The sequence below is a fragment of the Medicago truncatula genome, chromosome 1 (assembly GCF_003473485.1).
Source record: "Medicago truncatula cultivar Jemalong A17 chromosome 1, MtrunA17r5.0-ANR, whole genome shotgun sequence".
Classification (NCBI taxonomy): Eukaryota; Viridiplantae; Streptophyta; class Magnoliopsida; order Fabales; family Fabaceae; genus Medicago; species Medicago truncatula.
Window position 1 is genome coordinate 42,341,998 of NC_053042.1, and position 24,902 is coordinate 42,366,899.

Here is a 24,902-nt window from a genome sequence, read left to right on the forward strand (position 1 = left end):
TTCCACGTGAAATTTTGGTCAAACAATCTCCAATAATTTATCTACTTTTTTGACAACCTTTTCTTTTTATAATAATCAAAATAAAATCTCATTTATACTACTACGCCCCTTAACTGCGTATCTTCTTTGTTTATTTTTGAAGGGAACTGCATGTCTTCTTGATCAGTACAATTATTTATTTTGACAAAAGTGCGAATCTTTATTTATTTAATTAAGGCAATTTCAAGGCGGGTTCTTTGAGCTAGGACTGCGTGTTTTCCTTAACATTAGAAACATTAAGGCTGCGTTTGATTCGCAAGAAAGATTAAGGATGGATAGGCTATGGACAGAAAATACGTTAACCAAGAAAGTTTTCATAGTTTGTTTCAAAGGAAAGAAAGAATTACGGGACCCACCTATTGGAAATGTTTCCGCCAACTACTGCGCGGAAAAGTGGGAAAGGATTGGTTTTCCATCTTTACCCTATAAATAGGCAAATTCTATCGTACACTCAATATGATGATATTATATTTATCTCTCGAAAAAAGTACTGCATAATATTATACTATATGATATCATATCTGCAACTATATACCCCTCCATTTTAAAATGAGTGTCGCTTTAGCCAATTATATACAGATTAAGAAATGAAATAAAGTAGTCAAATGTCGCAGCAATTTTACTAAATTATCCTAATCAACTATTGGTTTGTTTTTCATTAAAGAAAAAATAATACTACCTCCGTCCCTAATTATAGGGCCTTTTTGAAAAAATAACGGGAATTAAGATAGTAGATATTTATATTAAATATGTTTGTAATTAATATTGTTTTTATAATTTTATCCTTTAAGAGGGAGATGATTTATGTTTTCAACATGTTATTTATTGCTGATTGAAGAAAAAGATGTATAATTAATAGGGGTATGCATGTAAAGAAATAATTAATGTAGTTGAAAATAGCAAAGCGATCTTATAAAAAGGGACAAAAAAAATTCTCAAAAGGGTCTTATAACACTACTAGAAAAAGTAAAATTAGGGAGGGAAATAAGTGACGGAAAAAATAAAATTCCTCACAAATTCCTTAGTCGCAAAATTTAGTGATGGAATTAGAGAGAGATTTCACGTTTTCCCTCTCTAAATTTCCCTCACTAATTTTTACTTTTTTAGTAGTGTAATTAGGGACGGAGGTAGTACTTTGAAAGTAGTGTAACATAGTATCAATTGAAGGGCATAATTGAAAAGAAAAAATTATTATTGCATTGGAAACTGAAAATGACATTCATTTTGAAACAATTTTTTTGACTAAAACGACGCTCATTTTGAAACGGAGGGAGTAACATATTTACAACTAAATATTAATTCTCATGTATATATTAACATTACACATAAATTTTTATTTATTAATATGTAAATATAATCATATTATATTAAATAAATAATAAATACATTAACTCATTTTATCATAAAGATATTTTTGTCATTTACTAGATATACATCTCTTTTTCTTTTTACTTTTTCACTTATTCTAAACAGCCCAAAAATCATCTTACTTTCCTTTCACTTTCTAATTCACTTTCATTTCTTTCATCATTCTTTCCTTATTCTTTCTTTCCTCTCACCATCCAAACATACCCTAAATAAATATCCAATTTGTAAAAAAAATAATAATTTAAATAAGTATCCAAAAACGTTTAGATGAGTAGTTGACGAGAGTGTCTTCTATTTTAAATTAGGTTTTGAATTTGAATCTAACTTTGAGCATGCAGTAAAGTTAAATATTTTAAAAAAAATTCTCTCATTTAGGTCCAACAAAACTTAAAGAAATAATATTGGTAGTTGTGTGCGAGGAACATATCTAATTTAAAAAAAAATAAAAAAATTGAGACACTGAAATTTGATTGATCAAACTTCATGGTATATAAGAATTATTTACCTTTAAAAACAAAAAATGTATAAAACTGCATATTATTGAATGTTTTAGATATCCTGCCTCGTGAAAGTAAATTGGAAGAGCGTACAAGACAAATTAAAACAAGACAAAGTGACCATCTATGCATAAACGACGACATTTCAATCTCCTGAGAGTCTATTTTTACTATTATTATTAAATCTCATTGTATTTCATTTAATTCAGTAATAACACTAAATGATCTAACGGTATAAACAACATTATAAATGTTGCAAGACATATATCATTTCATTTTCCTTCAAAAAAAAAATATCATTTCATTTGTACACCGTAGGCTTAACCATAACTCATTCAAAATATCACCATGATTATGCGAACTTTCTAAACATGACTAAGCACAAATTAAATCCCCCTTACCTAAAAGAAGGTTTATTGTGCCAATTACGTGATGTTGTCGGCCATTATTTGACAGCACATCACCAAAATGGAGTAATTTTTTTTTTGTTTGAGGGAACCAAAATGCAATACTACTTTTTTTTGAGAGAAAGTAACTTATATCATTTTATTAAAGATCAAATCAGTAATACATGCAGGAATATCATCAAAGACATGTAAGCTAGTATTAGATGTGGCTACCCTAGCTAGTGTATGTGCAACCTCATTCGCTTGCCTCATAATAAACTCGACATGAGAGTTTGTTAAGTAAGTATTAGAAAAGTAAATACTGCTGTCCATAATAGAGCCAAATTCGGTAGCATCTCCACGACCTTTGTTGAAATAATCAGCTACTCTGTTAGAGTCAACTTCAAAATCAACATTTGTAAGTTGAAGTTCTTGTATCCACCGAATTGCGTGGTGTAGACCCATGGCCTCCCCTACATCAATAGAACAGACTGGAGAGAAAAACATGGTTTTAGACCGGACATGATTCCCATCAGAATCACGGATGCACATCCCAAAACCTGCTTTGTTGGAGTTGTTTGGAAAGGATGCATCAACATTGCATTTATATCTGCCAATACTGAGCTTCCTCCATCGAACATTCGTGTCCCCATTTTGCTGAGGAGCATTCAGTGTGGAAACTGAATTGTCATGCCTTAAAAGGGATTTTTTGCGATTAGCACTTCGCCAGCCTTCTAGAAGATGTTTTGCTCTTTTCAAAATGGTGAAAGTCGAGTCCGACACTTGTTGCCAAAGCTTCATGTTCCTGGCTTTCCATATACTCCACATTATGGTAACAATATTCTCATTTTGAGCTGCAGATAAGCTTTGTAATAAATTGAAAATAATATCAGGAGCATTATCAAATTGGTGAATAGATGAGGCAATCAAATGCCAAAGATTTGCAGTCTGCCATATATTAACTATTATCGGGCAATGAAACAGCAAATGGTAACTATCTTCATGGGGGTCATCACACCTGACACATTCTGAGGGGCAGTTAACACCTCTGCTTCGTAGTTTCACACGAGTTGGAAAACAATCTCTACAGATTCTCCATACCAAATTCTTGACTTTGGGGGGGACTTTTAGTCTCCAGATGCCACTTCAATACCCTGGTTTGCGCAAATGGTCATTGTTGATGACTTCTTCTATGCATATACGATATGCACTTCTCACAGAATAATGGCCATTTTTCTCCGCCTTCCAAATCAGTTTATCCCTCTCGACCTGATGGTGCAGAGGAGTATTCAGGATGTTTTGGGCCGTTTCTACTGCAAAAAGTTGACGGACCAATGGTTCATTCCAAACTTTGCGCTCTTGGTCAATTAGAGCCAACTGAATATGGTTGAAGGGCCAACATATCATCACCAACGGGTGGAATACTGGAACCTGAGCCAATCCATGGCTCGCTAATGATGGGAATATCGAATCCCGCACCAATTTTCCAACGAGCTCCTTGTCTAACCACCACTTTGGCGCTGAGAATACTTCGCCAAACAAAACTAGGGTTATGTCCCAGCTTAGCATCTAGAAAATTACTATTTGGGTAATACCTAGCTTTGAAAATTTTTGAGACAAGACTATCCGGTTTAGTTTGTAGTTGCCACCCTTGTTTACCAAGCATCGCCACATTAAAAGCTACGAAATCCTTAAAACCCATACCTCCATCATTTTTGTGAACAGAAAGTTTTTCCCAAGAAAGCCAATTCAAGCCTCTATTGCTTGAGCCACCATGGCCCCACCAAAAAGAATTCATCATCTCTATTTCATCCAGGAGAGTATTGGATAGTCTGAAAATGCTCATAACATAGGAAGGAATAGCTTGAAGCACATATTTGATCATGACCTCTCGACCTGCTTTGGACAAACATTTACTACTCCAACTGCTAATTTTTTGCCATACTCTATCCTTGATAAAACTAAAAGTTGCCTTTTTGCTACGCCCTACCATGGAAGGTAAACCAAGATATTTACCAGTCCCTAAGACCGCTCTAACCCCCAATATGTTAGTAATGGATTGAACTATTTAAAAAAAAAAAAAAAACGAAGAAAAAACAATGTCCTAATCAAGATTTAACTATTTTTTTTTTAATTTGGTCAAGACGTGTCATAAACTTGAACATGACATCAACTTTATTTATCGTTTTAAATCATTAATTTTTACAACCGTTAATTTTTTTCACCCATATGACCCGATTACCATGATTGAATTCTCAACTGTTTTAACCTAAACATTAATGAGTTTTTTTTTTTTGAGGGAAAACGTTAATGAGTTGTAGGTCGAAGATTTAATAGTGACAGAGAGAAAAAAAAAATTACCGACTTCTTTAAAAAATATACATTGAGAGTCTTATTGTTTTTGTTTACATGAAAGAAGATAAAGTCTAAACAGACAACTTTTTTTATAGCTATCATGACTGGTGGATGAAACCGCTCCATTGCATGGACGTCCACTTGTAATTTTGTCTGTTTGTGATCTTTCATTGGTGCTTTGCTATGGCTAGCATCGTTTCTTTGTAAATACTCTTAAGTGATTATTCTCTTTTGCACGCCTTGTGCGGGATAACTGGTGCAGTTTTATATACATCATTTTTGTTTGTTAAAAAAAAAAAAGATAAAAAAAAAACGAAGAAAAAACAATGCCCTAATCAAAGACACTCTTATAGCATATTTATGAATAGCAATTGTATTTTATGAAATATATATGTATACTCACAACAATAGATTCGTAAGTGACATTAAGGGGGTTGTATTGGATTAGGATTTTAAAAGATTATTTTAATAAAAAAAGTATTTAAGATTTTAAAAGTCTGTGTTAGATTGTATTGATTCTATGAGATTTTAAAAGACTTTTTATGTAAAAGAATTTTACACTTAAGATTTTAAAGGATTTATAACACTGACTTTTAATGATTTTAAAGGATTTTATGTGATTTTAAAATTTCAAAAGATTCAATGAATTTTAGGGAAAAAAAAGAACAAACTTACAAGCGTGAATGATAGAAATAATGAACAAATAAATTCTAGCGTTTGAATAAAGAAAAATAAAACCAATAAAAAATTCTTTTACTATTGATTTTCAAATTTTAAGAATTTTATAAGATTTTAAGGGACTAAAAAACACTCTAACACATTATTCAAAATACACATTTTTTATTTGTTAAAAATTTTATTTACACAAAACTCAATTGTACATATTTAAAATTATGCCAACACTTACAAATCTTTCAAAAAAAAAATTTGTGTCAGCCATTACAAATCGGTCGAGTTTACACGAGTTTACCGAGTGTTAACTCAGTCAAACTCGTTAAGTCTTCCGATTTTACCAGAAACCCAGTTTACCTCAGAGTTAACACAATTTTTGTAACTAAAAACGTAAACTCGGTAATCTTGGAGAGTTAAAACTCGATTTGCGGAACATTGATTACGACATACTCTCTATCATAATATTCTCAATACAATTTTTATTTTTTTATGAGATAAAGAGAGGGAGAGAAGGGGGGATGAGAGAGAGAGAGAGAGAGAGAGAGAGAGAGAGAGAGAGAGAGAGAGGAGAAGAGAGAGATTGTAACTTTTAAAAGAAAAACAATCTCAAGAAATCTCATCTTTTCATGAAAGACTTTTTCTTGTTAAAATTACACTACAAAATCCATCAAAATCCAATTTATTAAACAATCCTTTGAAATTTGAATAATTTTGAATACCACAAGACTTTTGTTAAGTAATGAAAAGTCTTGATTGAATACCTCAAAACTTTTTTAAAATGACAAAGAGTCTTGATTGAATACCACAAGACTTTTTTATAAATAAAAAGTCTTTTAAAATCCCATATAATCCTAATTCAATACATCCCCTAAGAAAAAATAAAAAATCGCTAAGTAACTAATTTCATACATAAATGCACATAAATTTGTTACAAGAAAATTCACTGATTTGATTTTTTAGTGTGGATGATATCTTACATGTTATCTATTTGATCTTCTTCTCGTTATTTCTTTTCCCTCTCGTCTCTAAGTTTGATTTTCAGAAGTCTCATAACGTGCTTGATAATATGAAAATAGACACTATTTTTTTGGGTACAATAGACACTCCTTTTTTTTTTCTTTTCTTTGTGTGTGTTCCTACACGACTTCTCGTCATACAATATTTATCTAATTTCTCATGTTTAGTATTCGTTCTTTCATATCTCCTTTCATAATATTCATGTATTATTTCCTTTCCATGTAATTTTATTCTCATCTTTTCTCAATGTCATTTAATGATGATACTTACACGCTTTGAATCGTTCATAAATTCTCTAATCCTTATCGTATTTCATCCCCCTTTGCATGTACACAATATCTTTTCTCTCTTTCTCTTATTTGCTTGACTTCCATAACAAACAAACTAATAAAAATTCAAACTTTACATACAACCACAAAGAAGGATGAATACAAATTTATTTTTTATTAGCACAAAAAATTAATCCTTTTTTACTTCCTTTGTTAATATTTTTGTTACTCTTTTACTCTCGTTTATTTTGAAAATGTACTCTCTCTCTCTCTACAACTTTTCAATTTTCAATGTGGGTTTTTTTCTTCAAACTTGAGATGAATATAATATACTAAAACAACAAACTTTAAAGGAAATGCTAACACTTGATTAGAACTTAAACTCTAAATACGAAATGATATGATCATCGAGGGTGTTGAAGACAGCACAATCATATATAAAATGTTTGATTGAAAATTGTGAGAACGTCACAAATATCCAGAGGTTTGAATAATAAAGTATTATGGAGCGTCATAGACAATTCGATAAGCTCAAACATGAGTGCCACATGCAAAGCATATTAAGCTTGAAATTGAGTCACAGACAAAACTTATAAGTTTGAATGACGCTCACAAGAAACAAAAAGTGGTTTACATAATCTTTACGTAATTACGTGTGTGTTTGGTTGCAAGAACCAAAGTGGAAAAGATCAATTATGAAAGAAAGCAAACATTCATATATGCTTCCTCCGTTTGGAATAACACAAAAAGGAGATGGAACTGAACTGCATGCGGACCCCTAGCCCTAGGCTGAATGTAATTTTGACAAAATGATGAAAAGACAATCCAATTTTTTTATTTTTTAGATCATGCTAACCTGTAATTGAAGAAGTTAAAGAATGTGTAAACAACGATTATGTCTTGAAAAATATATTTTTTCTTTATTTTGTCAAAGATTGTTCTTCATGTTCTTTTGTGAAACGATGATCTAAATTAAAATATTAATAAAAATCAAATCAAATAACAATAAAAATTATGGAAATATTTTTACTTAAGGAAATTAAAATAACAATTAATAAAAATATTACGACAATAAAATTAATTAAAGTTAATAAATAAATAAATATAAATAAAAAGGGAATTGTTTAAATATTTTCTTTAAGGAGGATACTAGCGTACAGCACCGTGTCTACTGTCAGATTTTTTTTCTTCTAGTGTGCTAACGTATGCATATAAATTAAACCTTCTATTTGAGCTTTTTCCTCTTTTGCACCAAAAAAAAAAAACCTTCCATTGACTTGAGAAATAATAAGGAAATGCTGAAATTGAAATAATTGAACTGGGTTACAACATGCAAATCCAGCATACGTGCTTACACCAGAATTGGCATAAGAGAGAGATCACTCATCACCTGAAACTAGAGATCAGAGATATGAACAACTTACTTAGTTGGACATAATATGATGGACATGGACTGATCACTGATGCAGTGCAGAATGTGACGGTGAATTTATCAGTACAAAGTTAGTTGAACCCGTGAGCCATATGCCTCATAAATAATGATAATAACATTAGACTTTGTACATTAACATATTTTTTGTTTCATGCCTATTTATATCATTTTTTCAAAGGTATTGCGTATCCCTCCAGGCAGGCACCATGTCCATGTCACCACTCACTCATTCAGTTGTGATATACTCATATTAACAAATGACAGAAACCAAATGCTTATCACCAAATTTAAAAACTTAGACAGTAACAATAAATTTAGCTTATTATTATTTCGACAGAACAAAGTTTAAATAGTTTAGGATTTAGTAAAAAAACAAACAAACTTGTAGATAGGAGTTTGATATAATTCAAATTTAAAAATAAAGATAAGTGAAAATTAACGACAAATCATCTTTTATTGTTATAACCAATTTCTATCCCATTAAAAATCTACTTAAAAGTTTTTTTGAAAGAAAAAGAAAATCTTATTCAGACATTGAGGATACATTGTTGATAACCTAAATAATGTTGAATTTAATTATTTTACACATTCATTTAATGTTGTGTTTCCACGTCAATTAATCATTAGTACGCTTCATGTGTTTTCATATTAATTAATTAATTGATCTAACATGTACAACACATCATCATTAATTGATATGACATGTACAACATATTATTGGATGCATGTGTAAAAAAATTATACATCGACAAGGTATGCTATCTAAATTCAATAAAAAAAAAATTACATGAAAGGTAAACAAAATTGTGTATTGATATTCTTCAATTGAATTTCTCAAAATCAATTAAGAGAAGTAATGTATAATGAAATGGTTTATCTAACATGTGCAATATTGCACATGTTAAGGAAACTAAATGTAGCAACTTTGCATTGGAAAACACCAATTATTATTAAAAAGTTATCTATTTTATAGAATATACAAATTTTAAGATAAACTTGCCACTTTAAATTTCTTAACATGTGCAAATTTACGCAAATTTGCAAATGATAGAAAAACCTATAAAAGAAAAGAGGAAGAATATGGGATTACTACAAAGTGGTAAAAGCCTATACTGTTTTAGCACTAGTATGAAGTTGGACTAAGGAAGCATAAAATCCATCTTAAACATTAATAAGTGTTTCATGTCTTCCTTTTTCAACTATAACTCCATTCTTGACAACAGCAATAACATCTGCATTTTTAACTGTAGATAAACGATGTGCCACAACCACAGTGGTCCTATTTACCATCACTTTGTCTAATGCATCTTGAACAACTCTCTCTGATTCTGCATCTAATGCACTTGTTGCCTCATCAAGTAACAAAATCTTTGGACTTTTGATTATTGCACGTGCAATAGCTACCCTTTGCTTCTGTCCACCTGATAATTGAGTTCCTCTCTCTCCCACTATTGTATCATAACCCTGTAACAAGACATAATACAAGTAAGAACTATATAATATTGGATTAAAAACCCAATTCTGAATAGAGATAAGGTCTGAAATGATTTTGTCACCCATCATTCTTATAAGTTGATTTTTTATGTTTGGTAGAGTTTTTGTTTAATCAATGTTTACCTGCTGTAAGCCACTAATGAATCTATCTGCATTGGCCAATTCAGCAGCAGCAATGATTTCTGCCTCAGTTGCATTGCCACCTTTTCCATAGGCAATATTGGAACGAATAGTGTCATTGAATAATACTGGTTCTTGGCTCACAAGACCCATTTGCTGCCTTAACCACTTTAACTGTAACTGACGAATTTCTATCCCATCAAGTGTGATTTCACCTGAATCAGGATCATAAAATCTTTGTAACAAAGCAATCACAGTCGATTTCCCACTTCCACTTTCACCGACAAGTGCTACCGTCTGTAACAAACAATTTTTATTAGATAAAGTTAGTTATATTAGTTAGTCTTAGATATAAAGTTAGTTATATAACTGATATAACTACATGGGAAGTAAAGGGGCCCTTACCTTGCCAGAATGGATGGTCAAGTTGAGGTCTTGGAAAATCTGAATATCAGGTCTAGATGGATACTTAAAGCTAAGATGACGAAGCTCAATTTCACCCTTAACACTGTCTAAAGTGGTACCAGATTCATCACTTGGATCTATTTTTGATTTCTTATCAATCATTCTAAATATGGAAGCAGTAGCCGACTTTGCTTTACTGGAGTCAGGAGCAAAGGAACTTGACTGAGAAATACCAACAGTTGCCATTGTTAACGCAAAGAAAACCTGCAAAACATGAAAATAACATACATTTTTAAGCGGGTTGATTTGATCATATAATGCAATATTCTGGCATATTATCACTGCAAAAGATGATCACAATAAATGTTAGTACCCGAAAAACATCAGAAAATTTTGTATGCCCGGATTCCACAAGTCTAGCTCCAGCGTAGAAACTTAACGCATAGACACAAAACAATAAGAAAAATGAAACACCGAATCCTGATCCACTGATTATCCCTTGCCTTATCCCTGTTTTCATGGGAACTTCACATTTCTTCCTATATAATTCCATAACCTTATTTTCAGCACAGAAAGAAGCCACAATTCTTATACTTCCCACTGCATCATTTGCAACTTGACTAGCCTCCTCATACATCATCTGCATAAACTCAATTGTTAGGATCAGTACGAGTTTGTAGTTACAAGTGAATTAATATTAGTTGCAAGTTAGTTAATATTTGTTAGTATAGTTCGGCTTGTTATTGATTGATTAATTCATGTTAGACTAGTTTACTTACTATGCAAGTCAAGTGGTTAGGTAGCAAGTGAACACAAGAAAGTGAAATCCTGCAATATCAATTCCCATTTTTCAGTCTGCGTCAATTCCTTTTTTCCATTATTGATTACACCATCTTCAACAAAAAGTTTTAAGTGAACACAAGAAAGCGAAATCCTGTGTTCCAACAAGGCTTACTATATAAAGTGTATCCTACATTCATTATAATCAAATTTTGTCTGAATTCATTTTTATTTTTATATCTCTGATGGGATCTAATGCTTCTCAACATCAATTATTCAATTCCCATTAGTACATTGACAATTTGTCTCATAATAATCTTAAAAATGTCATGATTTTGTAAACTAAAATTTGTTTCTAACCTCTCTCTAGCCTTTCCACCCTTCTCCTCCCTTTATCCAAATCCGGCCGGCCAGAATGTAGATCTCCGGCGCGGTGGTGTGTTGAGTCTCCAGCTCCGCACAACTGTCCTCATCCCCTGGCTTCGTTCCGTTCGCGTCCCCTTGTTCCGGCCTGCCTGTCCATTCCGATCTGGCTTCAGATCTTGGTTGTGACTGTGAGGAAGCCACGGTTTTAGGTGGTTTCGGTGGTGTGAGGCCTGTGTGGTGGTGGGTCTGTCTCTGTTTCGGTTTAGAGGTCTTTTTGTGAGGTGGTGGTGTTGTTTCGTGGTGGTTAGGTGTTTCCGGCGTGGGTGGTGTTCCGGCGTGTCGTGGGGCTGCTTTTTTGTTGTTTGTGTTCTAGTAGTGCAAGCCTCGCCGGAGGTGGTGGTGTGTGTTCCTCCGGCCATCGCCGGAGTTGAGCTGCCGCCGGTTCTGTTGCTGGCTGTCCGTTTTTCTTTGTTTTGTGTGTCGTGTCAGTTTTCTTTGTTGTGTGTTGTGGTGTGTCCTTGCCGGATCTGTTGCTGCCTGTCGGAGTTGTGCAGCCGCCGGATCTGTGGTGTGTTGCTCCTTCCTTTATCCTTTTCTTTCATCCGCGGTGTAGATATGTGGTGGTGGTGCGTTGAGAGCTGTTCTCCGCACCACCGTCGCACGCTTTCTTGTGTTTTGTGTGTGTGTCGTGGTTGTTGTAGGCGGTTGATGGCGTTCTCGTGCTTTTCTGGATGTTACTCGAAAGGTTTAGAGCGTAGACGCACCGTGTTGGCGGCAGCAGTCAATCACGCACCTTCGGTTTTGTTGTGTGGGGTTGGTCGTCGTTGTTGTGTTGTTCGTTTGGGTCTTTTGTTTTTGTTCCGTGTTTCTTTCGTGGAGTGGGGATCGTGCCTTTTCCGCGCTAGTTTTGGTTACTGTTCCTTCTTTATGGTCGTACAAGCTTCTGTGCGCTTTCCCAACCTCCCCTTCGTCGTCGGTCTTTGGTCGGTGGCGTTCCTTAGGTCTGCAAAGGGTCGTGCAGTTGTGGTGGATCCAGTCTCTGGATGATTTGAGATTTTTCTCCTCCACGAAGATAGACAGTTCAATAGTCCGGAGGGTGGCGTTGAAAAGGTGTTTGGGGCGGTGCTTTTGGTGGTTGAGTTAGTGGCTTGTTTTCATATGTTTAGGTTCGAGCTGGTTCGTTTTGTGCTGCTATTCCACCTGTTCTCCGTCTTCGAATTTGGCATCAGGATTTTGGTGGGCGAGTTTGGACAGGTTTAGGTGTTTGCTCAGATGGGTCGTGAGTTGAGGGGTGCCTTTTGATTTGTGTTAGGAGTCTCGTGGGCCGATCGCTTTTGATTCGAGATCGGGAGCTGGTTTCTTTGCCGCGGGTTCATTTAAGCTTGTTGATGTCTCCTCCGGCTTATCAGATGTTGAGCGGTGGGCGATTCTGATCGTTTGAAGCAACATATCGTCGTCGGCTGCTTTTTTGATCTCTGTTGGTGATATTGGAAAATTGATTATTGTTGATTTTTCAATGGGTGTTTTGGTGTATTTTTATTTTCTTTTAGGTGTAATATTTGGGATTTAATCCCTTTTTATATATAATATATTTTGCCATTAAAAAAAAAAAAAATCTTAAAAATGCAGTTACTAACTACTAATATATTTCCCCTCAAATACACACATACACACAACGTAATAAAACTAACTCACCTTTGCGTCTGCGCTGAATCCCTTCATGGATTTCATTTGAACATATCCATTTAATCCAATGAGAGGAATCAACACAAGGATAATCAACGCAAGCTGCCAGCTCGCAACGAAAGCAATAATCAAACCAGACAATGCAGCTGCCAAATTCATAACCAACAGTCCTAGCGCATCACCAACAATTGTACGCACTGAAGCAGCATCTGCCGAGAGCCTTGCACCTACTGAGCCGCTCGAGTTTTCAGGCTCATCGAACCAACCAACCTCCATGCTCACCACCTTCTCAAAACATAGTAGTCTGATACGTTGGATTAACTTGTACCCAGCCACAGAGAAAAAGTAAGATTGTGCAGTAACCACCAGCAATGATGCAAAACCAAGGAGCATAAACATTACTGCCCAAAACTTGGAGTCCTTTTTCATCTCATCAAACGGTTCATAAAATGTTTTGATCATACTAGAAGTCAGAATGCCAAATATTGGAAATATGACACCGTTTCCTATGGCAGCAAAACATCCGAAAAGCAGAACTGGAATCTCTGGCTTGTTGAGGGTAGCAAGGCGGCTTAGCGGAACTTCTTGTCCTTTTTCTTTGGTTGGTAAATTCTCAAGTCCCGGATCAATGGCGTTAATTCCTGTTGGTAAAACGGATGAAACTGAAAATGAATGGCGACTACTATTCCCTATAGATGATCCCCTACTAATAGATCTTTGAAGCGACTTTCTTTGACTCAACTGTCTAAATGATTTGGCAGAAAGTTCTCTCTTGATATGGTGATCCGTAGTTTCTTCTGATTCCTTGTTTATTTCTTGTAAGCGTACGAGTTGAGAATAAGCTCCTTCAGGATCCTTGAGTAGTTCTGTGTGTGTTCCTGATCAATGTACAAATAAAAGAATAAATATAAACAAGATAATGACAATTTTAATTCTATTCTCTATGTATGAATTGAATTCTACTTGATCAATGAAAAGAAGCCATGTTTTGTGTGCTACCTTTCGAAACCATTTTCCCTCTATGGATTATAGCAATCATGTCGGCATTCCTCACGGTGCTCAAGCGATGTGCAACAACAACCGTGGTTCTGTTGACCATGATCCTATCAAGAGTCTCTTGTACTACCCTTTCAGATTTTGCATCAAGTGCACTTGTAGCTTCATCTAGAAGTAAAATTCTTGGATTCTTAAGTATTGCTCTTGCAATGGCAATGCGCTGCTTCTGCCCACCAGAAAGCTGACTTCCATGGTCACCAACCATTGTGTCCAACCCCTGTACTCAAAAGCTCAAGGTTAGGAATCCATAAATATCAAATAGCATTGACTTTGAAACTGAAGTACTATACTACTCTTATATAGTTAAGAGTTAGTTAGATTAGTTATCCTAATTATCTTCTTCATTTTATTTTGCATTCAAATATATAAATAGACTCTTTTGTTCATTATTGATCAATCTGGACAAGTTATCAATAAATAAGATACTTCAGTAACATGGTATCAAAGCCTGGTTAGAATCTAGAACCTGGGGCAGTTTATCAATGAATTTGGCAGCGTTTGCAAGTTCAGATGCAGATCTTATCTCTTCAATCGTTGCTCCATCTTTACCATATGAAATGTTATCCTTAATGCTGGATGCAAACAACACTGGCTCCTGGCTAACAAGACCAATTTTCCCTCTGATCCACCTGACCTGAAATTCTTTCATGTTAATTCCATCGATAAGAACTTCACCTGCCTGTGGATCATAGAATCTCTCTACCAAACTGATAATTGTCGACTTTCCACTTCCACTTTGTCCAACCAATGCTGTGGTTGTTCCGCTCGGTATATGAAGAGAGAATCCATTAAATATCAGCTCCTCAGGTCTTGCCGGATAACTGAAATAAACTTCTTTCAACTCTATTTCACCTTGAATATCCTCTAATATTTTTCCATTTGGATCATAAGCATCTATCTCTGGCCTCCTTTTAATTGTCTCAAACATTTTGTAAGCCGCCGCCCGACCTGCCGCAAAAGCACTCAAACCAGATGATGCCTGGCCAAGAGACCTAAAAAAATACATATCCATATGAAGAAACGAGAATTAATGTAATTAAGGAACTTTCAAATTGACTTAGCATGGAGGTGCATAAAAATGAAGGTACCACTTACATGGAAGCAGTTAACACGACCATAATCACATTAATCACCGTGCCTCCATTATATCCTTTTTCCATGACCATCTTTGCACCAAACCATACAGCCAAAGCATAACCTAGGAACATAAGAAACATAAATGTGCCTACACCTACTCCAGATATAAAACCTTCAAAAACTCCTGATTTGTAACCATCTACAAGATGTTTGCTGTAATTAGCTACTGCTTGCTTTTCACCAGTAAAGGAAGCAACCTGAAAATACACACAACACGAGGAAGGAAGTTAGGCTACATGTTTATCATAGCACTGCCACACATAAGCAGCAAGAAAATAAAAAGCAACATGTATGTTTCGTTCCACTACTGGACTGAGGCAAAATTAATTTTAGAAGTGTAGAAATGAATTTGATATGTTTGGATGTTATCAAATATAGTTGATTTTGACCCACTTTTAAACCTCAAATTTATTGTTCAACACACTTTTGCATGAATTTTACGTTCAACTTTTAGCCACAGTCAATTTTTGTTACTGCAGAACCAAACTCACACTTAGAAGTTATTGAAGTTTGCAAATTTACTTCTGACAACATACCGTTCTTATTGAGCCAATTGTCTGTTCAACAACATGCGCAGCTTTTGCATAAGCAGTTTGACCTTTAGAAGCCATCCTGCCTATGATTACAGCCATGGCAGCACCCGACACAACAAGAAGTGGAAGTGTTGACATCAATACAACAGTAAGAAGCCATCCTCTGGTAAATGCTATCACAAAACCGCCAACAAATGTTGCTATTAGCTGCAGAAATTTCCCAACCTGTTTTTTCAAACATAAAATGAAACCTTCATTCAGAAAAATAAATTCAAAGCTATGTAGTAGACACTTCACATTAAATTTGTGTCCGGTGTCCAAACGACACTAATATGCGATTACATTCAATTATTCTATTTTTCAAATTACTACTAGTATTGACGTACTGTGTTTGGTGTCCGTGCTCGTGGTTCATAGATTCAAAGTAACCATTTACTCCAAAATCATATTTTACATTCAACTCTAAAATTCATACCTTCTCACCCATGGCATCTTGAATAAGAACAGTATCACCTGACATTCTCCCTATAACTTCTCCTGTGTTTGTTTCTTTATCAAAGAAAGTAACATCTTGTCTTAATATTGTTTTCAAATACAATCCTCTTATTCTTGCAGCTTGTCTTTCTCCTGTAACCATCCAACAACTCACCTCTGAAAATACAAAAACAATTTCTCACAAGTTTAGTGTCTTTTCTTCATATACAAAAAAATTCATCATCTTAATTAATACAAATATATTATACTTACGAAGAAATGCTGCCACCCCAGATCCTACTGCCAAATATACATATTTCAAAGAAACCTGTAATTAATTTAATCATCATCATCATCATGTAACTGAAAATTTATTCTACAAATTAAAGAAAAATCTCATTCATCCCATAAGTACAGCTCGTTTGGTATAGCTGCAAAGATGTTGATATGCAGGTGTTCGGACACGACACTCCCCGATTTACCACGCTAGACTACGACAAAAAGAGAAATCATTCATTAACGAATATAATTTCGTAGCATGGTTTTATGTTACCTTGGTCACTTGGTCAACAATGTCCTCGGTGTTAGTTTGGTTACTACCGAAACTATGAATCATTTGACCGAGGAGCACTGTCATGATAGGTAAACCCAAACCATTTCCAATAGCACCAATAGTACCAACAATCATTAACAGAATGTCAGTGGAATCTGCAAAAGAGAATAATTTGTGAAATGGTACTGTCTCTTGTTTTTCTTTTGTTATGTCCTTTTCGCCGTTTGTAGTAGCATTTGTACTTGTTTCTGTACGATTATTCTCTGACGTTGTTGCTTCATCAACAAAATCATTCTCAATCTCCACACCCATCTCAAAATCACTGTCACTTGTTTTAAACTATGGAAAAATAAAGTCAACAATGCAAAAAAATCAACAACTCAGAAAAAATGAAAGACAATAAAAAATTAACTCCTCAAAATATCACAAACCAAATATTCTAAATGCAAAGAATTCAAAGTTTTAAAGCTCCGATGAAGTTGGAGGACACAGTTATCATTTTCAAAGGTTGACCAAACGTTTCTTTCATTGATTAAGAAAGTGTACCAAAATGAGAACTTAATTATTAATCCTGTTAGTTTTTAATTGTCATATTTTGACTTTTTATACAAATCAAGACAACAAATACTTTTATTATTTTTAATACAATAATTTATCTTTTTCTTATAATAACCTTAATAATTTAATACTTCATTCCATATATTTCTCTCTCGGCAATAAATATATAAGGGTAATAGAGGTAAAACCACATTTAATGATATATTGGACTTTGAAAATAATATTTAATTGGAAACAAATTTTGTATGTAAAATTGACAATTATAAAGGAACGGAAGGAGTAATTTGTAAGGTGACATAATGAAATACTATACAAGTAATGCAAATTAGGATTTTAATTATTAGCATAATTGGCATTATTAGCATGAGCTATGCTAAGGTAAGGACAAACTCTTGCAATTTTTCATTGCTATCTTTTTGAATCCGATAATTAATTTTGGATCTGTTTGTGATAGAGAATGAAAAAGGCACAATTTTTTCCCTTGACAACCATCATCTAGTAAATCCAAATTATAAATGGAATTGCCTTCTCTTTCAAATTTATGGAACTGTGTGTGTTTGACCTGTTGATATGCACCCAGAAAAGTAAAATGTGGCGTTAAGTTAACATAACACTGTCTAGCACCATCTGTGGAAGGAAAACGATAGACTGACTGGGGGACGAAATTGACAAATTGTACAAATTCACACTTTCTACCACCATATGTTTCAAATAACAATAATAAGGAAAATATTGACGAGCGTTCCTGTACTCTCTAAAATATTTAAAAAGTATTTTTGTTTTTGAAAACTTATGTAATTAATGCATTGAAAATTGAAATATTTGACTTTTTGATGAAATCATTTCTTCTTTTGGGATGCTTAAAGAATTCTCCGAGACATTCGTTAACAAGATCCTAATAATAATAATCTATACTATATATAGTGTTAAATATATTTTTGGTCCATATAAATATGTAAACTTTTTGTTTTAGTCCTTCTAAAAAATTTCTTTAACTTTTAGTCCTAAAAAAATTTCTCATCTTCCCTTTTGGTCTCTCCTTTAATGTAAACTCATAAACTCAGTCAAGTACATGATTTTTCTAAGGTCCACATTGCACGATAGTTTATGTGTTTATGATGCACATAAAATCTATAAATTGTTGTATTTGGTTCATTTGCTATAAACTACACGACATAACCTTGAACGCATATCCAGTAGATCTGAACACCAAGTTAACTACAATTAACTACAACGAGGGAAAACTCAATCTTTTCAGGGTTCAGGTTGATGTTACACTGTCTTTGTTAAAGGATCAATTGGACCAAATTAACCATCGACTCAACCACAAAGACATAAGGAGGGTGGACAATGTTGAGTACTATCATCCATCAACCGACTCATATGGAAATGTTTGGTTTGCCAAGATGAAGCTCATGAACGACGAAAACATGAGAACCATGATCTCAACATTTGGTAAATACAGTTCTAAAGAACCGATCAAGTTGGACGCTTCCTTGGTCGGATCTTTCAAAGATATTCGAGAAAGTTTGATCAAACTTATAGAACCTAAGAAGAAATCATGATAGATCAAATGAAGATTTAAGTTTGGTTGATTCATAATATTTTGTGTGTTTTATTATGTTATTTTATGATGTTAAATTACATTGTTGCAATTCTTATTTTTAATGAATGTTATCGAAATTAAATTTCCTATGTTACGAACTCATCCACACCCTCCAAACTTTAAGTTTAAAGACAGTACAAGATTGATTCAAATTATATAATTCAAAATATTTTGAGAATGAATCCGAATTATATAATCTAAATTAGCCTAAAATATGAAGCGTGGCGTTACAAGCAAAGTTTGGACAGTTTGTGGTGTGTTAATTGAATTGTAAACATTATACATGTTTCATTTTACTATAATTACAATCTAGAAATGTTTCATGGTTATAAATAGTCTTGCATCCTTCAACATTTTCATTTATTCTTTGCTTTTCATTCCTTTTACATATCTCTTTCTTAAATTTCATTTTGGGAGTGAGTTATAATACCATGTTATTGTTGACCAGTTTACTATCTCCAATATAGCTTTGCAGTTTATGTGGGATAGTGAGATAGTCAACCTTTATCTTCGTATCAATTATAATACCATATATGAGTTTTAGTAATTTTTGAATTGTATAATTTAAAAATCCTTGTAAAAACGTTCAAATTATATAGTCTGAACATGAGTATTTTTAAAAATAAATAGACCGCGTGAGAAGAAAGATGAAAAAAAAGTAGAAAATAATAATTTGAAAGGCATGGAGCAAATTCATCCAAGAACCTGTTGGTGGTACTTTGACTTTGGAGGGGTCAACCTTCAAACAATGATATATATTTTATAGGAATAAACATCAATTTAATACTTATGGTATCACAATATCTTCTATTAGTCCTAAAGTAAATCACAATCTCTTCTATTTAGTCCTAAAGTAAATTAAATTTGTCAACCAAGTCCATGTATATTAACGGATTTCATATATTTGAAATACTGTTTATTATTTTGATATAATTTATGGATTAAATTCGAAAGAGATTGATAAACTAGAGATTATTTTTTTTGAAAGATAAACTAATAAAATTAATGATTTATTCGATTTTATAGTATGTTTGGAACAATGGTGGGACACTCCTACTTGTGGGATAAACTAAAAATTTAAGAGGAATACCGTTCACTAGCCTTAAAAAAAACATTGTTTAGAGTAGACACACATAATAATACATTTTATTTAATTATTTTAAAAATAAACACTATTAAATTGTTTTATATTTTTCTATTTTAAAATTGTGTGAGTGCATCCAAATAGTTTATATTTAAACTTGTGATCACACAAGTTCTTCGAAGTTCATGCTTGTTTCACATAACTCAAGGTTGAAATGGAATGGAACACCAAAACACCAACATGATGCAAATTGTTAGCAACACCATACCGACTTTCTATGCATATTTGTTGCATCCATTTTGGATAATGTTACAAAGTAATTTCAAGAATGAAAGATGTTAACTTTTTGACAAAGCACCATACTATTTTTGTATGAAAAAGATTCTGCATAAAAAATTAAAGAAAAAAAGTTCGTGATGTAGATAAAAAGGATAGAAAAGATAGAAGTGATGAATGTGATAATAGATATAAGTGATGAAAAGAGATAGAAAGAATAAAACATATTAGATGTGTATAAATTTTTAGAAGGCTGTTAAAAAATCAGCATTATAAATTAAAACAAACCAAGGTGAAAAGGGAAAAGCGGTGGGGACTAGTAGGAAAGGAATAAAGCATCATTCACCTTTTGATAGTGATCTATCCTTAGGTTCTATGATTTATCTTCAACACTAATCAATATACTAATAATAGTAATAAATTAAAATAAGCATTAATCACATAAAGTACAATTGATTCAATAAACTACAATAAATTTGGCTAAGGCCAGTGGAAGGTGCTCCTAATATTAGACCCTCCATCCAACATGCTCCTTTGCCTTTGAGGAAAAAAGAGGCAATGGAGAAACAGTTGCAGAAGTTCTTTGTATTATCAAATGTAATGCTTTTATGTGCCTCTCTTGTGTCCACAACTCAGTCTCAGACCAATGTCTCAGCTGTAGGAGACCCAGGAATGCAAAGAGATGGTCTAAGAGTAGCCTTTGAAGCTTGGAACTTTTGCAATGAAGTTGGCCAAGAAGCTCCTTACATGGGTAGCCCAAGAGCAGCTCAATGTTTTGATCTTTCACAAGGTAAGCCAAATCACATTCACATAGTCTTTAATATTTCATTTTAGTCCTCAAAGTTACCTCTATTTTTAGTTTTTTGTTGTTGTATGACCAGGTTCTCTATTTTAAATAAAATTTAGGAAACTGAGAAATTATTATTAATTAAAGTGTCACTAGCGATCATTTTACAACTGTCTCCGAGGTGATTTGAACCGTTGTTGTAATGACAGGTTCTCTGATTCACAAGGTGACAGAAAAAGATAACAAACTTGGTGTGGGAGAATCATTACCTGGTCTTAGACCAGAAGACATCAACAATATAGATCTTTATGCTGTTCAAAAGGAACTGTATTTAGGTTCTTTATGTGAAGTTAAAGACACACCAAGGCCATGGCAATTTTGGATGATAATGTTGAAAAATGGTAACTATGACAGTAGGTCTGGTTTATGTCCTCAAGATGGTAAAAGGGTACCTCCTTTTAAACCAGGAAGGTTTCCTTGTTTTGGAACAGGATGCATGAACCAACCTATCTTGTGTCATCAATGGACAAAGCTGGAAGGTGATGTAATGAGAGGAGGATTTAATGGTACTTATGATTTGGATTCTAGTTGTAGAGATAGTGGACTTGATGATAATAACAATCTTTCATTTTATGAGGTGGTTTGGGAGAAGAAAGTTAATGTTGGGAGTTGGTTGTTTAAGCATAAGTTAAAGACTTCAAAGAAGTATCCTTGGTTGATGCTTTACTTGAGAGCTGATACAGTTAGTGGATTCTCTGGTGGTTACCATTATGACACAAGGGGAATGCTTAAAGCTGTAAGTTCAGAACATTTCCTTCAGAATCCTATGTTTCAAATTTTCAATTCTGTTTTTTTTTTTTTTTTTTTTTTTTTTTTTTATAAAAAAAATGAGAAATGTTAGTAAAGTTAGTAGATTGATTATCAAACACTTTCCCACCTTGTTCTGTTCAATTTTAATTTCCATTAATGTATTTTGTTTGGACTGAACAATAATTTTGGTTCTTAAATTTGTAAGGTGTTTGTCACTTTAGTCTCTAAATGTATCAAAATCACCTAAACATTCTTGAAGTGTGTCTTTTGCTAGTAATATTATGAACTAAATTGACTAATGAAAATCATCTTCGAGGACCAAAGTGACCAACAAAAGACACATTATAATATATATGGATTATCTTTTTTGAAATTTTGATGCATTTAGATACTATTGTGAGTGACAGCGCCTCACATATTTAAAGACAATTTGGTTTGATTAGACAAAACTAACCATTTAAGTTCAAATTTCAGCCTCTTGAGTCACCAAATTTTAAGGTGAGGTTAACCTTAGATGTCAAGAAAGGAGGAGGATCCAAGAGCCAATTCTACCTTCTAGACATGGGAAGTTGTTGGAAGAACAATGGTGCACCTTGTGATGGAGATGTACTAACTGATGTCACTAGATACAGTGAAATGATCATCAATCCAGAAACTCCAGCTTGGTGTAGCCCTACAGGTTTAGGAAATTGTCCACCATTTCATATCACACCAGATAACAAAAAGATATTCAGAAATGACACTGCCAATTTCCCTTATTCAGCTTATCACTATTACTGTGCTCCAGGCAATGCTCAACATTTAGAGCAACCTGTTAGTACTTGTGATCCTTATAGTAATCCTCAAGCACAAGAGATAGTTCAGTTATTGCCTCATCCTATTTGGGGTGAGTATGGTTATCCCATTAATAAAGGTGATGGTTGGGTTGGTGATGCAAGGACTTGGGAACTTGATGTTGGTGGCCTAGCAAGTAGACTTTACTTCTATCAGGTCAATCATTCAATTATCACTCTAATATTGGAAACTTATGAGTCATCACATTACATCACATACTCATTCATTTGTGTCTCTTGCAAATTCGTATTTATGTTATGGCGAAATTTTTGTGACACGGTGATTTTGTTGAAGTTTAACATGTAGCTTTTGTTATTATGATTCTGTCAAATTTGTTGTCAATCTAAACGTACACTTTATTTTGCAGGACCCGGGAACTTCTCCTGCTAAAAGAATATGGACATCTATTGATACGGGCACAGAGATATTTGTTAGCGACAAAGATGAGGTGGCAGAGTGGACTATAAGTGACTTTGATGTTATTCTAATACAACCAAAAAGTAGTTTGATGACTAATGTTTATTAGGTTTGGAGAGTAAGAAAATAGGATTGACATTAAAGAGTAAACTAAACTTTTGGGATTAGATGGTCCCCAAAGTTTAGGTTTCTAAATGATCATTGTCAAAAGGAAATCCTCATTATCAAATTCGGATCTAGGATCCTGTACTGAGGAATAAAGTATGGTAAATGATGAGAAATTGAGAATCAAGTATAATTGTTTTAAATAAATTTATTTAATTCTAACATTGTTGATATTTGTTCCTCATGTGATGAATTTATGTGTCGTTATGAGCATATTTCGGTCAAGCGAATATATATTTCAGACCAGGCTAGCAATCTACTTTATAATTTTTTTATGCGATATGTATTTTAGAATGGATGAAGTATGACTTAAACGCAAGGTAAAACACCTTATTGAGTACCTTCCTTATTCGAGACTCAAGAGAGGTACTTCGTTCCACAAAGCATTATTGAGTACCTTAAACGCAAGGCTTGAAGCTTGGCCTATCCCTTTGTGGTCTTTTTTGTCACAGGACCGTTTTCTAAGACTTTTAGTGAAAGGCAAGTATCGTTTGTTCGGACCATATATCAGCACATTGTTACAAAACATTGGTGTACAATTTTTGAGTGGCAACTGGCAAGAGCCATGTGTCTAGCACCTAACTCGTTTGTGTGTATGTAAGTGTAATAACGATGTTAATAGCTAATAACACAAGATACATGTTTTTCATTGCGTCCAAAAGTATCCTACAAATTTCTCAATATCAAAGCCTCGTGACTCAACTCAAGTCTCCATTGGAGAAGGCTAGCGGTTGGCTTTGGACATTCAAAGAGTTGTATCCAAGAGGTCCAGAACTCAATCACCACTATTAACATTTTTCTCTGCCTACTACTGACATAACAAAAGAGCCTCATCTCATGACTTAATCACTTTCATGATATTTATTTTCTGCTTAATGTAAGACTCGTAACATTTCCTTCAAAAAGAAACATTTTAGCCTCTTTTGTGAGCAAACAATTTTCTCTTTGGCACGCGCGGAGCCTCACTTATTTTTCGAGTAAACAATTAAATTGGTCCTTATCTTTGTAAATCATTCTCAAATTAGTCTTTGATTCTATTAATATTTCAAACCAGTCTCTGTCTTTATCAAAAGATTTTCAATTATTCTCTATCCTTATGTTTTTGTTACATGATGAGGGATTTAATTGAGAAATTTTTGATAAAGACAAAGACTAGTTTGTAATATTAATATAGTCAAGTACTAATTTGAAAGTGGGTTACAAAGGCGGAGATCGAGTTTATGGTTGGTTTACTTCTTATTTTTCACTATTTTGTGGTGAACTTTAATCTTGCTTATATGTAACCTTTTATGTAGTCCAACTCAGAATGAAACATCAATTGTTATCAATTTAACCTAAAATAGAATCCAATAAAAAATTAATTAATTTCTCGGTCCTAAAATAACTGACATATTTTTAAAAAAATATATACCATAGTGACCGGTCCATTTTAATTTTTAATATAATATTACTTATTATTTTTCAACTGTTCAATCTAATTAATATTATTTGCGATCATTCGCAATTCAACGTCTTGCTTTTTGCAATTGAACTTTTTTACAACATACAAAATTAATATTATTTTCAATGTGATGAATCAACAAAAATTTGTGGCGTTAGTATTTTAGAAATTTAAAATTGGAGATTATATTTTCAGATTCGAAAATTGGAGAACTAAAATTGTGAATCATCAAAAGTGTATTTGATAATTTTTTAAATTGTAATAGAGGAAATAGTGTTGATGACT

The 24,902-nt window shown here is 33.4% G+C and overlaps 3 protein-coding genes across 3 annotated transcripts; 1 reads left to right on the forward strand and 2 right to left on the reverse strand.

The window, feature by feature from the left end:
- Positions 1 to 2,440: 2,440 nt before the first annotated feature.
- LOC112418631 (uncharacterized) lies at positions 2,441 to 4,283 on the reverse strand. The gene is made up of 2 exons (XM_024775070.1): positions 3,669 to 4,283; positions 2,441 to 3,238 (listed from the first exon to the last, which is right to left on the reverse strand). Exons 1-2 carry the CDS (start codon positions 4,281 to 4,283, stop codon positions 2,441 to 2,443), a joined length of 1,413 nt encoding a protein of 470 aa, XP_024630838.1.
- Positions 4,284 to 9,095: 4,812 nt separating this feature from the next.
- Positions 9,096 to 17,022, reverse strand: LOC11415933 (ABC transporter B family member 21). The gene is made up of 12 exons (XM_003591265.4): positions 16,640 to 17,022; positions 16,360 to 16,414; positions 16,088 to 16,263; positions 15,616 to 15,837; positions 15,038 to 15,276; positions 14,409 to 14,934; positions 13,886 to 14,159; positions 12,896 to 13,764; positions 10,428 to 10,694; positions 10,055 to 10,318; positions 9,653 to 9,946; positions 9,096 to 9,499 (listed from the first exon to the last, which is right to left on the reverse strand). The coding sequence occupies exons 1-12, from the start codon at positions 16,949 to 16,951 to the stop codon at positions 9,197 to 9,199; spliced, it is 3,801 nt and encodes a 1,266-aa protein (XP_003591313.2). The 5' UTR covers positions 16,952 to 17,022; the 3' UTR covers positions 9,096 to 9,196.
- A 3,569-nt stretch (positions 17,023 to 20,591) lies between these two features.
- LOC11426606 (uncharacterized) lies at positions 20,592 to 23,347 on the forward strand. The gene is made up of 4 exons (XM_003591267.4): positions 20,592 to 20,953; positions 21,160 to 21,746; positions 22,235 to 22,750; positions 22,962 to 23,347. The coding sequence occupies exons 1-4, from the start codon at positions 20,722 to 20,724 to the stop codon at positions 23,118 to 23,120; spliced, it is 1,494 nt and encodes a 497-aa protein (XP_003591315.1). The 5' UTR covers positions 20,592 to 20,721; the 3' UTR covers positions 23,121 to 23,347.
- The last annotated feature ends 1,555 nt before the right edge of the window (positions 23,348 to 24,902 follow it).

Bases quoted from the DNA above. Each gene is read 5' to 3' on its own strand.
- LOC112418631 (XM_024775070.1), bottom strand. From the start codon at position 4,283: ATGGTAGGGCGTAGCAAAAAGGCAACTTTTAGTTTTATCAAGGATAGA. The intron at 3,239-3,668 runs GTTGGCTCTAAT...AATATATGGCAG, and splicing joins TGGCCCTTCAACCATATTCA to ACTGCAAATCTTTGGCATTT.
- LOC11415933 (XM_003591265.4), bottom strand. From the start codon at position 16,951: ATGGGTGTGGAGATTGAGAATGATTTTGTTGATGAAGCAACAACGTCA. The intron at 16,415-16,639 runs GTAACATAAAAC...AATTAATTACAG, and splicing joins TTGTTGACCAAGTGACCAAG to GTTTCTTTGAAATATGTATA. The intron at 10,319-10,427 runs GTACTAACATTT...CATGTTTTGCAG, and splicing joins AATTTTCTGATGTTTTTCGG to GTTTTCTTTGCGTTAACAAT.
- LOC11426606 (XM_003591267.4), top strand. From the start codon at position 20,722: ATGGAGAAACAGTTGCAGAAGTTCTTTGTATTATCAAATGTAATGCTT. The intron at 20,954-21,159 runs GTAAGCCAAATC...TTGTAATGACAG, and splicing joins ATGTTTTGATCTTTCACAAG to GTTCTCTGATTCACAAGGTG. The intron at 21,747-22,234 runs GTAAGTTCAGAA...TTCAAATTTCAG, and splicing joins CAAGGGGAATGCTTAAAGCT to CCTCTTGAGTCACCAAATTT.